At 43.7% G+C, this 16,709-nt stretch overlaps 1 protein-coding gene across 1 annotated transcript in view; it reads right to left on the reverse strand.

Annotated features, from left to right (window-relative positions):
• PDGFRL (platelet derived growth factor receptor like) overlaps nucleotides 1-8,977 on the reverse strand; it is a 62,565-nt gene extending 53,588 nt beyond the window's left edge. Inside the window, exon 1 of the mRNA XM_081808080.1 lies at nucleotides 8,774-8,977. Coding sequence (XP_081664206.1) covers nucleotides 8,774-8,828 — 55 coding nt within the window. The 5' untranslated portion in view covers nucleotides 8,829-8,977. The remainder of the gene's footprint in view (nucleotides 1-8,773) is intronic.
• Between the last annotated feature and the right edge of the window lie 7,732 nt (nucleotides 8,978-16,709).

Raw genomic sequence — 16,709 nt, forward strand, 5'->3', positions numbered from 1 at the left:
GCATTATAGAGTTGCCAGAAGGCATAGAGAGAAAAGGAAAGAAAATTTATTTGAAAAATAATGGCTGAAAACATTCCCAACCTGGGGAATGAAACAGACATCCAAGTTCAAGAAGCACAGAAAGCCCCAAACAAGATGAACCCAAAGATGTCCATACAAAGACACATTATAATTGAATGTCAAAAATTAAATATATAGAGAGAATCTTGAAAGCAGCAAGAGTAAAGCAACTAGTTGTGTACAAGGGAACACCCAAAAGACTATCAGCTGGTTTTTGAGCAGAAACCTCACAGGCCAGAAGGGAGTGGTATAATATATTCTAAGTGCTGAAGGAAAAAAACTATAATCAAGAGTGTTCAACCCCACAAAATTATTATTCAAAATTGAAAGATAAATTTTCCCAGACAAACAAAAGTTAAAAGGGTTCATCACCACTAAACTGGCCTTATAAGAAATGTTAAAGGGACTTTTTAAAGAGGAAAAATAAGAGCCATAAGTGGAAGAAAATTATGAAAGAAAAAATCTCACCAGTAAAAGCAAATGGAATAAAGGGAGTGGACCAACCACTTATGAAGCTAGTGTGAAGGTTAAAAGACAAAAGTAGTAAAATCAACTATATCTACAATAATTATTTAGTGGATACACACACAAACAAAATGTAATATGATGTCACATACATAAAACATGGGGAAGGTAAAAATGTAGCATACTGCTTTTAGAATGTGCTCAGACTTAAGCAACAGTTAACTTAAAATAGATTGCTATATACATAGGATGTTATATATAAATTTCATGGTAACCAAAATCAAAAACCTAGAAAAGTTTTACAAAAAAAAAAAAAAGAGAGAGAGAGAGATTTCTAAACATAGCACTAAAGAAAGTCATCAATTCTCAAGAAAGCAAGAGATGAAAAAGGGAACAGAAAGAACTATAAAAGCAACCAGAAAACAATGAAAAAAATGGCAGTAAGTATATAGGTCAATAATTACTTTAAATGTTGATAAATGCTCCAGTCAAAAGACATAGGGTAAGTGATTATATTAAAAAACAAGACCCATCTCTATGCTGACTATAAGAGACTTAGTTCAGAGCTAAAGACACACACAGACCAAAAGTGAAAGGATGGAAAAAGATTATCCATGCAAATGGAGATTAAAAAAAAAAAAAAAAGACCTGGGATAGCAGTATTTATATCAGACAAAAGAGTTTGTTTATTTGAGAGAGTGGGAGTGTGAGCGGGGAAGGGAGGGCAGAGGGAGAGGGAGAGAGAAAATCCCAAGCAGGCTCCATGCTCATCACCCTGAGATGATGAACCGAGCCAAAATCAAGAGTCAGATGCTTAAGTGACTAAGCCACCCAGGGACTCCCAGACAAAAGAGACTTTAAAACAAAGACTGTAAAAAATGGCAAAGAAGGGTATTGCATACTGATAAAAGCATCAATCCAGCTGGAAGATATAAACATCGTAAAAATCCTAAAGACTCCACCAAAAAAACTACTAGAATTGATAAATGAATTGAGTAATGTTGCAGCATACAACACTAATATACAGAAATCTGTTGTGTCTCTATAACACTAATAAACTAGCTGGATGTAAATTAAGAAAACAATCTCACTTATAATTGCCTCAATAAGAATAAAATATTTAAGAATAAATTTAACTAAAAAGGTGAAAGATGTACTCTGAAAACTGTGACAGTGATGAAAGAAAATGAAGATGACATAAAGAAATGGAAAGATATACCATGCTCATGGATTACAAGAATTAATATTATTAAAATGTCTATACTACCCAAAGCAATTTACAGATTCAGTGCTATCCCTATCAAAATATCAATGCATTTTTCACCAAACTAGAACAAATAATCCTAAAATTTGAATGGAACCACAAAAGACCCTAGAAGGCCAAAGCAATCTTGAAAAAGAAAAACAAAACTTCAGGTATCATGCTCCCAGATTTCAAGTACACAACAGAGCTACAATAATCAAAACAGTGTGGTACTGGTACAAATAAGACAAACAGATCAGTGGAACAGAATAGAGAATCCAGCAGTAAACCCTTATATGGTCAATTAATCTATGACAAAAGAGATAAGAATATACAATGGGGAGAAAAACAGTCTCTTCAAGAAATGGTGTTGAGAAAACCGGAGAGCTACATGCAAAAGAATAAAATTAGACCACTGTTTTACACCATATACAAAAATCAAATCAATATACAAATCATTATATAAAATCAGAATGGATAAAAGACCTAAATGTAAGACTTGAAACCATAAAACTCCTAAAAGAAAACACAGGCAGTAAATTCTTTTTTTTTTTTTTTTAAAGATTTTATTTACTTATTTGACAGAGAGAGACATAGTGAGAGCAGAAACACAAGCAGGGGGAGTAGGAGAGGGAGAAGCAGGCTTCCCGCGGAGCAGGGAGCCCGATGTGGGACTCGATCCCAGGACCTTGGGATCATGACCTGAGCCGAAGGCAGACGCTTAACGACTGAGCCACCCAGGCGCCCCAGGCAGTAAATTCTTAAACATTGGTCTTAGCAATATTTTTTTGGATCTCTCTAGAAGCAAAGGCAACAAAAGGAAAGATAAACAATTGAGACTACATCTAACTGAAAAGGTTTGCACAGCAGAGGAAATCATCAACAAAAGGAAAAGGCAACCTGCTGAATAGGAGAAGATATTTGCAAATTATGTATCTGATGAGAGATTAATATTCAAAATACATAAAGATGTTGTACAACTCAACACCAAAAAAACAGTCTGATTAAAAAATGGGCACAGAACCTGAATAGACATTTTTTCCAAAGATGACATACAGATGGCCGACAAACACACGAAAAGCTGTTCAACATCATTAACCATCAGGTAAATGCCAATCAAAACCACAGTGAGGGACGCCTGGGTAAGCATCTGCCTTCGGTTCAGGTCATGATCCCAGGTTCTTGGGATCAAGCCCCGCGTCGGGCTCCTTGCTCAGTGGGGAGCCTGCTTCTCCCTCTGCCTGCCACTCCCCCTGCTTGCGCTGTCTCCCCTCTCTCTCTGACAAATAAATAAATAAAATCTTTAAAAAAAGGTTTTATTAAAAAAAAAAACAACCCACAGTGAGAGATCACCTCACACCTGTCAGAATGGCTAAAATCAACAACACAAAAAAGTGTTGACGAGGACGTGGAGAAAAAGGAACCCTCGTGCACTATTGGTGAGAATGTAAAATGGGGGGGCGCCTGGGTGGCTCAGTTGGTTAAGCGACTGCCTTCGGCTCAGGTCATGATCCTGGAGTCCCGGGATCAAGTCCCGCATCGGGCTCCCTGCTCAGCAGGGGGTCTGCTTCTCTCTCTGACCCTCCTCTCTCTCATGCTCTCTCTCTGTCTCTCTCAATAAAAAAAAAAAAAAAAAAACTTAAAAAAAAAAAAAAGAATGTAAAATGGGTGCAGCCACTATTGAAAACAGTATGAAGCTTCCTCAAAATATCTAAAATAGAAATACCATATGATACAACAATTCCACTTCTGAGTATTTATCTGAAGAAAATTAAAACACTAATTCTAAAATATATATACACATCTACATTCATTGCAGCATTATTTATAACAGTCAAGATTTGGAAGCAACCTAAGTGTCCTTTGATAGATGAAGGGATAAATATGTGTTATATGTAACAATGGAATAGTACTCAACCATAAAAAATGAAATTTTGCTATTTGTGACAACATGGATGGACCTAGGGTGTATTATGCTAAGTAAGTCAGACAGAGTTAGACAAACACTGTATTATTTCACTTATATGTAGAATCTAAACAACAAATGAACAGACACAACAAAACAGAAGGAGACTCATAGATATAAGAAATAGTCTACAGGTTACCAAAGCAGGGGAGGGGGCCAGGGAACAGGTAAAATAGGTGAAGGCGAATATGAGGTATGAACTTCCAGGTACAAAATAAATAAGGCATGGGATGTAAAGTACAGCATAGGGACTATAGTCAATAATACTGAAATAACTTTGTATGGTAACTGCAGTCATGGTGGTGAGTATTTCATAATGGATATAAATGTTGAATCACTATGTTGTACACATGACATCAATGTAATACTGTATGTTAACTATATTTCAATAATAATAAAAACCTTACTTTGAAACATTCTTTACAATATTCATTAGAACAGGGCTGATGGCTCTCTTTTTTAAAAATGTAATTGATATATAAGTTTCAGGTGTACAACATAAGGATTCGATATTTGTGTGTATTGTGAAATGATCACTCTCTTCTCGAAGCACTCTATTTGCCTGGCTCCTAAAACACAGCGCTTTGTTTTTGATTTTTTGTTGTTACCAACCTCACTGACAACTCCTTCTCAGTCTGTTTGGCAGCCCTTCCTTGTCTTCCTTGCCTGCCTGACCAGAGTCCCAGGGGCTTAATCCTTGCAACTCACCTCAATCGTTTACGACACTCAATCTCTAAGTGGCCTCACACATCCCCCTGGGTACCAGCAGCATTTATATGCCGAGACCTGCTGCCTTGTCCTCACCTGACTTTGCCTCTAAACTCCAGATCGGAATATTCTTCCACTTACTCAGCGCTGCCACTTGGAAAGCTAGTAGGCATCTCAAACTGAACGTGTCCAAACTGACCTCTGGAGGTCCCTTCAGTCTGGCTCCTTCCCCAGTGTCCCTTTACCAGTATATGACAACTCTATTCACCCAGCTGCTCAGGATAAAAACCTCAGAGTCACACATGGTTCTTTCCTTTCTCTCCTAGGCCACATCAAATCCAACAGCAAATCTTTTCGGCTTCATAGAAGCCAAATCTAGTCTGTAGGGAGAAGTGCCTACATCCACCGCGGCCACGCTAGACCAAGCCACTTGGCACATAAACTATTAAAACTGCTCCCTTTGTAAACTCCCAGCTTCCTCCCTAGCACTCCTACCTTTGAAAACTTCGATCACATCATGGGCAATCCTCTGCTCAAGAACCTCCAGTGACTTCCATCTAATTTAGAATAAAGTCCGGAGTCTTCCTGTGCCCTACTAGGCTTTGCCATTTCCTGTCTCCCACCTATCGGTTCTTAGGCCGCACTGGCCCCCGTGTCCTTGGCCTGCGCGCCTCTTCTTCCTGACACCTGCTGCATGTGCATCCTCTCTCTGGGCAGGCCTGACTCTCCTGTCCAAGCTATGCTTTCACTTCCCTCCATGGCCCTTCCATCCTCAGACTCTGTGTTACATGTTGACTTGTGCCCACAAAAAGGCACAATGAAGTCCTACCCCCTGATGTGGTGTACCCCCTGGTGTGACCTTATTTGGAAATAGGATCTTGGCAGTTGTAACCAAGTTAAGATGAGGTCATTAGGGTGGGCTCCAATCCAATGTACTGCTGTCCTTATAAAAAGAGACACATGGGGTGCCTGGGTGGCTCAGTCGGTTAAGCATCTGACTCTTGATTTCGGCTCAGGTCATGATCTCAGGGTCATGAGATCGAGCCCCGTGCTCAGTGGAGGGGGAGTGGGCTGCTTCAGGATTCTCGCCCTCTGCCCCTCCCCCACCCACCTGCTCTAATAAATAAATAAATCTTAAAAAAATAAAAAGGGAGACACACACAGAGGAAAATGCCACGTGAAGTCAAAGACACATAAGGAGCAGACCACGCGTGCAACAGAGATAGCCATCTGGGTGGTTCAGCTACAAGCCCGGGAGCACGAAGGACAGACAGCCACCAGCAAAAGCCAGGAAGAGGCAGGAAGACCGAGTGCCACAGAGGCCGCACGGTCCTGTGGACACCTGGATTTCTGACTGCTAGGCTCTAGAACTGGCTGAGACTCAACTTCTGTTGTCCTAAGCCACCTGCTTTGTGGTACTTTGTTTCAGCAGGCCTAGGAAACCAATACATCCTGGTTATTGATTCTTCATGCCGATTAGCCCTTCCTGATATTTTATCTTTTCTTGTTTGTCCACTCTCTGTCTTCCCCATTAGATTATGGGCACCACAGAGTCAGGGCCTTTCAACCCTGTGCAGGGAGATGCATCAATCCTCAGGACTCACTCATCTGGGTGGCACACTGCCCAGTCTCTCTGTTGTCATCAGACTTTTCTCGTTTTGGGCTCTAAGGATCAGAGATTATTTTGTATGTCAAACATATGGGCCAAGATCCCACATGCTTGGAAACATTACGGTGAGAATTTTTACAATTCTTTTTTCGTTATATCTAATTTTTATACTCCTCTTCCAAGGAATACATTGAGACACAAAAATACTAGGGTCCTGGTTGAGGAATCACGGGCCATGTCTCCCTCCCTGCCTCCATTAAAAATCTGGCTGCTTTGTCTGCACATCACAACAACTCTCGGCAGTCCTCCCAGAGCGAGAACCTTCCTCAGGATACAAAATAAGCCCACGTGAGACTGAAGATCACATTAGCATTGACAAAGGCCTGGGGTAAATTCAACAAAACAAATAACAAATCCATTTTTATGGATCTATTAAATTAAATATTATATATTCAAACCAAGTATTTATGTAAATATTTATGTACATGAAATATCGGTAAGTGCTTGTGATTTTATGTTTTATGCAAAAACACCACCACCATATGAGGAAACACAGCGGCACGTATTCTATACAAATGCTGACAAGCTGGTGTGCCGTGCCTGACTCTAAGGGGCTCTCCGGCTCTTTATTACCTGTCCTCATGCCTCACTTTCCTGCCACCTGAGCTGTGTGCGCGCTTCGGGCTCCCACTCTTCACGAGAAGAAATAACACTACTTCTAAAAATGTAAACAAAGCTTTCCCGATTTAGGCAAGGCAACCTTCACTGGGGGAGAGCAGACGTAGAACCAATATGTGCTTTCAGGGAAGCCTTCTACCGTTAGAAGACCTTTTCTAGAAATGATCAGAAAAGCAAAAGGCAGAGGCACAAGGCAAGTCACGGGCCTTGCGTCTGCAGTGTGTGTTTTGGGATGGACAGGATGCAGCATATTCCAACCTGCCCATCAGAGGCTGGCGCTGGAAGGGCTTCTGTATACGCCTCTCTCTTTGGCGGGTTCCTGGCCCAGCCAGCCACATGATCCTCAACAAAGAAAAAACAAAACAAAACAAACAACAAACAAAACACAAAGACATTCTTAACAGGTTTAGGAAAACAGTTACATAACTTAATGAAGCAGATTTACTTTTCTAATTATGGAATCAATATTTTCTTGATAACTAGTCTATGTATACTTTTAAAAACAAAACCACAGTACCAGTAACACACCTAAAATACATCGATTATTTCTTTTAAACTAGCCTTTGTGCTCAACTTTCTCTGATTGGCTCGTAAAGTTTTATTGTTTATATGAATTACATTTGACTTAAACAGATGCTAACTGACTCAGGCAGATGTTTGTAATCATCTTCATAGTCTGGACACGTATTGGCTGGGAAGGATCTGGGAGGCAGTGGGTGAGCCTGCCTCCTGACCCTGGGAGGGAGGCATCGTGGGTGAACTGTATAACCAAGTGAGTGGGCTATTTGAAGTTATTTTGTCTGGCCATCTCCTGCCCTATTAAAAAAAAAAAAAAAAAAACAGATTCTGCGTTTCTGACACTTGAGCAGTCACATACAAGGACCTGCCAGGAGCCTTTTAATAGTGCATTTTACAGTGTGACCTCCTGCCAAGCAGAAGCTCCTGGTGCAGAAACATTGCCTCCACTTGATTCAGCAAGTCTCTGGGGCTGGAGGGTCCTCACCTCAGGTTCAAGCCCAACGACCATCTTGGACTTTGCAAACTAGACTGTGGTTTTGGGGCGCAAATGCTTCCATTTCATGGGGAAATACAGGAACTGCTCACGATTGAGTAGTGGATAAAATGTGAGCCAGGTTGAGGTGGCTCCAGAGTGAGATTGCATAACAGCAAAAGCTGCTTTCAAGCAAAACTAAGCAAAAAATCGTGTCTGTAGCTGAGGAATTCCATGGAAGGTTCCAGGATACCAGGATGTACCCATGAGCCAAATGTACTGTACAAATAAATAACACTGTTTGAATACTGGGGCCAACAACACAAATGCTAAAGTCATATATAAACATAGATATAGAAACAAGAATACACACACACACACACACACACACAGCCTGACTCTGGTTGTGAGTCTAAACAACAAGTTGAGCCCAGGACAGGCACACACTCAAAAAAATAAAGAGGCACAAGGGAGCCCATATGCTGTACAAAAATGCACTTTCTTCATCTTTTCCCAATCAGTTAAGAAGTGTTAACAGCTGCTGGTTTTTGATTAGGTAGATCTTGCAGGATCCAAGCCCAAGGTCGTATACGAAATAAATCAAGGACTGCAGTTAGGAGGACGACACTTCAAATTTTGCCAAAGATCCAGCAGTTGCCTTGCCTGGGTGGCACCGCCCTCAGAAGCGGAGATCGGGGAGAAGGCGCGCTCCCGCCGCCACCTCCCAGAAAGACACGTTGACACTGGGGGCTGGACCAGGCGCTGGCGGGGGATGCTCGATTTGCCCGCCAAGGGCTTTCGGGGAGCGCTGGGGCGGTCCTAGTGGGGACCCTAAGGGAAGGGGTAGTGGCCACTATTCCCAGGGGAGCTCCGGGGAGGTGGAGAGGGGGTCAGAAGAGGCAGGTGCACCGGGCAGGGCCAAAGCCAAGCCTTGGAAAGTCAAAAGTTCTAAAAAGAGCTGGCTGGAGGACTGTCGGCTGCGGGAGGGCCTCGGTCGGGGATCGAGGCTAAATGAAGGCACAAACTGGGTAGTCCCCGCCCAGGGTCACTCACCTTCCTCGAGCGCTTCGTGCACGAGCAGAAGACCAAGCAGCAGCCAAAGCTTCATCTTCAGGGCAAAGGGCGCGCGGGCAGAGGTGCTGGGACCGCGGCCGGAGGAGCACCCGACGGCACAGGGCAAGGGCGCAGGGGGGAGGCGGCGGGCGAGGGGCGTGTCGGGGCGGGCGTCTGGGACGCCACAGCTGGAGGATTCTGTTTCCTGAGGTGGAAACCAGTTTGGGGGAAAAGTTGAGTTTTTCTTTTCTTTTTTTTAAATTCTGTGTAATGTGACCTCTCCTGCCCCCTGGCGGAGCAGTGGAGAGAGGCGCTTTTTCGTGTGCATTGGGGAAGGGCTAAGGGCAAGATGTCAATTACAACAGTCATTCCTAGAATTTCTCCACCTGTGCGTGTCATCAAGTTCACGGACTTCAACGAGGCCCAGTGTAATCCTGCAGGTGCCGATGGGGTCATGTTTAACCACAATTATCCAAATGTCACCAGCACTCTCAGGCAGAGCTGGAATGCTCTGTAAAAAGTGCCCCCTAAATATTTCTGTTTATTCCCAGGTCCGCCACTTGCACTAACAAGACCATTGCCCTCAGCGGTTTTTGCTGTTGCTCTGTGTCTGGCCAGAGATGGGCTCTGCACCCAGCCCTGTTCCTGCTGGGCACCGGCCTCGGAGATGTTAGAACCCTGGGGCTCCCAAATGCGGAAGCTGGCCTTCCATCAGAGGGATCCACAGCAGGCCAGCTCCTTCCTCAGTATTCCAGCAGAGGTTTTGGAGAAAGGACTCAGGCCTTTTTATTCAGAAGTCCCATTGCCTTACACGACACTCAATTGGGTGTGCAGGAGGGACTGTGCCAGAAAAGAGTTCCAAGTAACAGCATCAGTGCCTCTGGCCCCCCAACACATACACACACATCTTTCTGGGGCACCTGGGGACTCAGTCTGTTAAGCGTCTGCCTTCAGCTCGGGTCATGATCCTGGGGTCCTGGGATCGAGCCCTGCAGCGGGCTCCCTGCTCAGCAGGAAGCCTGCTTCTCCCTCTGCCTGCCGCTCTCCCAGCTTGTGCTCTCAGTCAAATAAATAAATAAAATCTTTAAAAAACGAACAAACAAACACATCTTTCCTTCTGATTCAAAATCAGCACCTTGGGCTTCTTTTAAATGTACTATCCATATTCTCTCAGGAGGCTCCTCAATTCTAGCAAACTCTTCCCCAGCCCCTTCAGGTTAGGAAACCCAGAGAGGTTCGTTGGTGCTCCATGGATCCTTCTGTGAGCTTCTCAAAGCATGCTGAGGAGGTGATTAAAAGGAAAAGGAAATAGTTTTGCAAACCAACCAACAGATCATTAAATGCTACATGGTCTAGTGGCAAAGTTCAGAGGGGTGAGCAATCAGTGCAGGTTGGAGGAGTGATGGGAACTCACCGGCTAGGGCTTGACTTTGGCAAACAGCGGAGGGAGTGCAGGGGCCTTGGCCTATGGTCAGGAGAGCGTGGACCAAGGCACAAAGCAAGACCTGGCTGGGTAGTGCCGGGCCGGCCAGGCTGGAGGGGTAGCTTCGCTGTGGGAGTAGTGTGGGGAGGAGACTGAAGCAACAGCGGGGGGAGGGGGGTGTGCAGGAGGCAGGCTGTGGTGGGTTGGAGGATTTAGCGTTAATGTGCCCCTCTGCAGAGAGGGTCATAGGTTTCCGAGCTTGCAGACTCCTATGATCCAAGCAGCTTGCAGGTATGTTCCCCCAGGTGAGGAGCAGGGCCTGGACCTCTAGCCCACTTCATTCAAACGTTACCATTCAAGTGAGCTTGATTCAAAATAACAGGAAGGGGACTTCTCCCTCAGCACTGAAGGCATGAAGTTCAGCACAAACCAGTGCTCACCCGCCTCTTCATGCCGGAGGAAGCAAGAATTCCACCTACTGTCACCAGCTCTGGGGCCCGCTTCGCTCCTTGGGGGCGGTGGAGAGAACAGTTGCCTGGGAATACGGGAGATCAGGGCTCAGGTCCTGACACTGCCACAAACTCTCCACTCCTCCCTCAACTCCCTCCACCTCCTAGATTTGGGCTCTCTCCTTGGTAGAGGCAGTGAACTAGATGATTATTTCCACATGTGTTTACAAGGTGTGTCCTATTATGACGGCAGAGACCTCATTGCTATTTTACAGAGTGGATCCCGGCGTGAAGACAAGCATTTGAACCACCATAATGGGATGTGTCTCCTTCTGGGAAGCACACACAGGAGTGCCAAATCTGCCCGGTCTGCCCCCACGGAGATCCCTTTTCATTCTGACTCCATGACGCTGACAACTTCACTCTTACCCAGTGTTCGAGCCTGGGTTCAGTCTACACCTCCTCTCCCCCACTCCCCAGTCTCCAGGCCCTGCCTGGTCTACCTGCTGACTGCATCAAGGCCACCCCTCTTTGCTGTCATTCCTCGCTCCACAGCCTCCTAGTTGATCTCCCTGCCCCTCCTTCTTGCACCCCAACAATTCCAGCAATTACATCTATGTGCGAATGATACTCTAAAAATCTAACCCAATTGAAACTTCAAAAGCCCTCTGGGAAGGCTGGGACACCCAAGTTCACGGCCCTGCTGGCCTCTCCAGCTGTCTCTCTCGGTGCCACTCTCTGTCATGCCCTCCACACTAACAGCACACTGCCCTCGCCCACCCCCAGCCATCATTGTGGGTCCACTGCTCCTGTGGTTCCCTCTGCCCCAAATAGCCCCCTCCCCTGTTATACACCCGCCTGCCCTCTCACCACACCCCAGATCCTGGCCTCCCCTGCCCTCCAAGACTTGGCTCAGATCTTGCCCCCTCCCAGCTGGGCTTAGCCCTTCTCTGGTAATGAAAACTTCTATCATAGCATTTAGAACAAAAGGCAGAATTTAGCTGTGAATCTGGTTATGCTTCTTTCCCCTGCACTATTCTATGAGTTCGAAGGCAAGAATTGTGTCTTATTAAATTTTGTATTCCACCGCCAGTTTCTGGAAAGTAATAATAATTTGTTAGGAAATTACTCTGTTCCAGGCAGTGCGTAATCACCGTTTCTTGTTGATCCAGTTGAAGGTTGAGGATTCCCTGGAAGCCTCAGACTCCAGAAGAGTCCAGATTCACTCAGGAGCTCTTTCCACCAGCCCCTACAGCTCGTTGACGAGGAAGAGCGAGCAGATGGCCCCACACAGGAAGAGAACTTTCATTAAGAACTGCACTCAGTTGTCCACCTGTTTTATTTAAAGAAAATTTTTTTTCAAAATTACTCAACACACTTAAAGATACTTAAAACCTCCACAGACTTATATAGGACAGAAAATGATAAAAATAATAAAAACGTCTTTTCTTGTCCCCTACCCTTCCTGCTAGCTATGAAGTATTCCAGAGGCAAGATGCACCATAACTTCACTGTTATCCTGTTGATAACTAGTTTGGTTGTTTAAAAAACTCTTGTACAAAAAATACTGCAGGAACTATTGTGATCCAAATATCTTGATGCTCATGAATATTCTATAAGATAGATACCTAGAAGTGAAATTATTCAGCCAAAGTCCATGGTATTTCATATTTTTGGTGAACGCTGCCAATCCTACAAAGCTGTCCCTGTTGACAGCCAATTCTGCTCTCCTTTGGAGCAGCCCCCTCTCCCCCCAGTCACGCTAGTCAATATTTACAACCTGGGGTGGGATGGGGTGGGGTAGGGGTCTCATGCTCTTTTTTTAAAGAAAAGATTTTATTTACTTATTATTTATTTGAGAGAGAGAGCACGAGCAGGGGAGGGGGTGGGAGGGCAGAGGGAGAAGGGGAAGCAGGCTCCCCACTGAGCAGGGAGCCCAGGAGCCGGAGGGGCTCAATCCCAGGACCCTGGGATCATGACCTGAGCCGAGGGCAGAGGCTTAACCAACTGAACCACCCAGGCGCCCCTCATTATGCTCTTTTAATTCCCATTCCTTTTGTTACTATTGAGAATGAGCGTTTTATCATGTTTTTATTAGCCACTTGTATTTGCCTATTTTTGAAAATTGAGTTATTTTTATTATTGTCTTACGATAGTAGAATCTTAATATATTCTGGTTCGTAAGCTCTTGGGGTGTTATACATATTGCAGACATTTTCTTCTAATCCTTTTCTGGTGTTTTAGTTTTGCTAATGGTGCCTTTCTGCAAACAATTACAACCAATGTTTAGGCAATTACATTTTCAGTAACTTCTTTCATGGCTTCTGGGTTTTGTATCTCCTGAGGTAGGTCTTTTCTGCCTCCAATTATCCAACTAGTTTGGTCTTTTAAACCCATCTATAATTTTTTCTTTTCTTTTTTTTTTAGTATCACAAGTTAGAAATCTAATTTTATGTGTTTCCAATTGGATGGTCAATGTCACATTATTATTTGTTAAATGATTGGTCCTTTTTCCATCTTTTAAATAGGCTTTTCGTGTATTAAATTACATATGTACATGGGTCCATTCTGTTTTATTCTATTGATCTCTTTATTTATACCTATAGAAATATCAGACTGTTTTAATCAGTATTGATTTATAGCATGTTTTGCCATTTGTTTTGGCCCGCTTCATTGTTCTTCTGTTAATTATCATTGTACATTTTCTCTTCCAGATGAAGTTTGGAATCAGCTTGTCAATCTCCATAAAAACTTTATTGTGTTTTGATGATGATTGCATTGAATTCATGTTTGGGGGAAGAATGGTCATATTTACAATATTGAGACTTCCCACCCAGGAATGTTATAATATTAGCTTTCAACTTACTCAAGTCTACTTTTATGTCCCCATTATATTTTATAATTGGTTAATGCTGGTATTAGGACAACAGTTGTAGAATTCTGCATTCCCAGGTATATACTGTATCAAATACTCTTTTGCTAAATGTTGGCTACCTAAATGTGTGTGTGTGTGTGTGTAACTACATAGTTAACGCTTATTTAGTTATAATCACATAGTTATATTTTTCCATGTAAGTCTTGCTTGTTAACAACAAGCAATAATAATAAGCAAGGCTTATTTCTTATTTTTGCTTGTTTATTTGTTTTGCTATTATGAATGACTTTCCCCCAGTACCTTGTCAAATTGGTTAACTGGTACATCAAAAATAATTTTGGAATTCCACTTTCACAGCCTCTTCTCCATCACATACACTTTAGATAAATTTAGGTATCTAAACTTACCTGAAGTCTGTGTAAATAGGCTGAACTGTGTGCCCTCCTCCTTCCTAAATTTAAATGTTGAAGTCCTAACCTCCAGTATTTGGAAATACAGTCTTTAAAGAGGTAATTAAAATGCAGTCATTAGTGTGCCTGGGTGGCTCAGTTGGTTAAGCGACTGCCTTTGGCTCAGGTCATGATCCTGGAGTCCTGGGATTGAGACCCACATAGGGCTTCCTGCTCAGTGGGGAGCCTGCTTCCCCCTCTGCCCCTCCCCCCTCTCATGCTCACTCTCTCTCTCTCAAATAAATAAAATCTTTAAAATAAAATAAAATGCGGTCATTAGGGTGAGTCCTAAACCAATATCACTGGTACTCTGCTAAGAGTAAACATAGACACAGGCACTGAGGGAAGACCATATGAAGATATCAGAAGACAACCTCCTACAAACCCAGGACAGAGGCTCAGAAGAAACCAACCCTGCCAACGCCTTAATCTCAGACTTCTAGCTTCCAGAGCTGTGAGGAAAATACATTTCTGTTGCTTAAGCCAGGAGTCTGCGTTACTTCATTATGACAGCCCTAGGGAACAAATACTCTATTAGGATGGGAGCAAAATTTACAAGAAATATAGGGGCTTTTCCAAGACATGTAGCTGCTTAATCACAGGCTTATTATCCTTGAATGAGACAATCTCAGGATGACTGAACTTGAAAAATAAAACTGCCAAAATTGTATTTTTTATGGGTTGTATTTCACTATAAAAACCCATTTTCTTCTTCTCTAGGGTGAGAAGGAATTTTATTACTAAAATCTCTGTTTGCCTTGGTCTTTTCCGTTCTTCCTCCAACAATTGCTGGACTATTGGCCAATCAAAATAAGCATTTTTTTTACAGCATTTTCCAAGTCCAATACAGCTCGAAGCCTGGTTTCCTAAGGCATGATTAATTTTTGTGTGTTGGTATCTGATCACCTTAATGGTGACCCTCGTATTAGTCCACATAGCTTTCCACTGATTTGGGGGCTTTTTAGATAAATGATCATAGTACCTGCAACACCCACTTTTTCGTTCTTGATTAGTTGCTGCCCATCTGCTCCCTCCACCTCACGGTACAGCAACCTCTAATGCTGGTCATCCACGGACCCCCAACCTCACGAAGCACAGAGAGCCTCAGGGATGGGACAAATCCGGGAGTCCCAGCCTTCCCTAACCATCAGATACTGCCTGATGGAGGCAGAGGAGAGGTTGCAAACACAGCAATGGCTTTTTAAAAACCAGTGTCCAGGGGCGCCTGGGTGGCTCAGTCAGTTAAGCCACTGCCTTTGGCTCAGGTCGTGATCCTGGAGTCCCGGGATCGAGTCCCGCATCGGGCTCCCTGCTCGGCGGGGAGTCTGCTTCTCCCTCTGACCCTCCTCCCTCTCATGCTCTCTGTCTCTCATTCTCTCTCTCTCAAATAAATAAATAAAATCTTTAAAAAAAAATAAAAAATAAAAATAAATAAAAACCAGGGTCCAGGGAAGCAGTGTCACCCTTGGGAGGAACCAGCATTACTTGAGGGACTGTGCGTTACTGCCTGTCTCTGAAGAGCTGGTACAGCAGCCCCCAGCCCTGGCTTAACAAATGACAAGCTGGGGAAAAAAGGAGGAGTGGCGGAAGGGACGAGCAAAAATCAGGAAATGGAAGAGAGAAGTGAGTGGGATCAGGGGTGGGGAGCGGGCTGCCCCTGGAGACTTAGATCTAGAGAAGCGTATTCCTTCCAGTTGTCTTTGAAATCACAGATGTTACACAATGTGTGTCTCAGGGACACAGAATCAGCACTCACTTCAGGTTACCAGAGTGAGGTCAGCATTTCCATTACGATTTCCTTGTTGGTGAGTTATTTTGTATGTTGCACGTTCCTTGTAAATCTTAATTTATAATAGTTGTCTATGACTGCTCTGTCCTGAAAAATCTCCATACTCCTCTGCTCCCTCTATTCTTGCTTCCCCCTGCAAAGTGGTGAATAGCATCAGGAATTTGTTAGGTAAGCCAAAAAAAAAGAAGTGCCAAATCAGGACATTTCATTTCTCGAACTGGTCTTCACTAACTATAGAAATACAACAGGGACACCTGGGTGGCTCAGTCGGTTAAGCATCTGCCTTCGGCTCAGGTTATGATCCCGGGGTCCTGAGATCAAGCCCCACATTGGGCTCCCTGCTCAGCGGGGAGCCTGCTTCTCCCTCTGCCTGCCGCTTCCCCTGCTTGTGCTCTCACTCTCTCTGACAAATAAAAATATACAATCTTAAAAAAAAAAATACAACCAAGATGAATTTTAAAAATTTTTAAAAATTTTTTAAAGATTTTATTATTTGTCAGAGAGAGAGAGAGCAAGTACAAGCAGAGGAAGCTGCCGGCAGAGGGAGAAGCAGGCTCCCCGCCGAGCAGGGAGCCCCTTGCGGGACTCAATCCCAGGACCCTGGGATCATGACCTGAGCTGAAGGCAAATGCTTAACCGACTGAGCCACCCAGGCGTCCCGATGAATATTTTTTTAAATTAATGTTTCAAGATTTTAGCAGAAGCTAACTTAGTGGTTTTAAATACCGCCCTGAAAATCCAGTAGAATGCCAATCATTGTTGATGCTCCCACAGCCACTCATCAAGAGACACATAGAGATCCCAGAAATTTGGTTTACTTAAAATAGGTGAAGCAAGTAAAAGTATTTTCCTAGCTCCAGGATATAGCATGCTGTAAAGATGTATTGCCTATTGGTAACAAGAGCCTTTAAATTTAGGCTAGGGGAAGAGAGGTGACTCTAAGCTAAAATG

The sequence above is a fragment of the Leptonychotes weddellii genome, chromosome 2, assembly GCF_054177405.1.
Source record: "Leptonychotes weddellii isolate Sample4059 chromosome 2, ASM5417740v2, whole genome shotgun sequence".
Taxonomy (NCBI): Eukaryota; Metazoa; Chordata; class Mammalia; order Carnivora; family Phocidae; genus Leptonychotes; species Leptonychotes weddellii.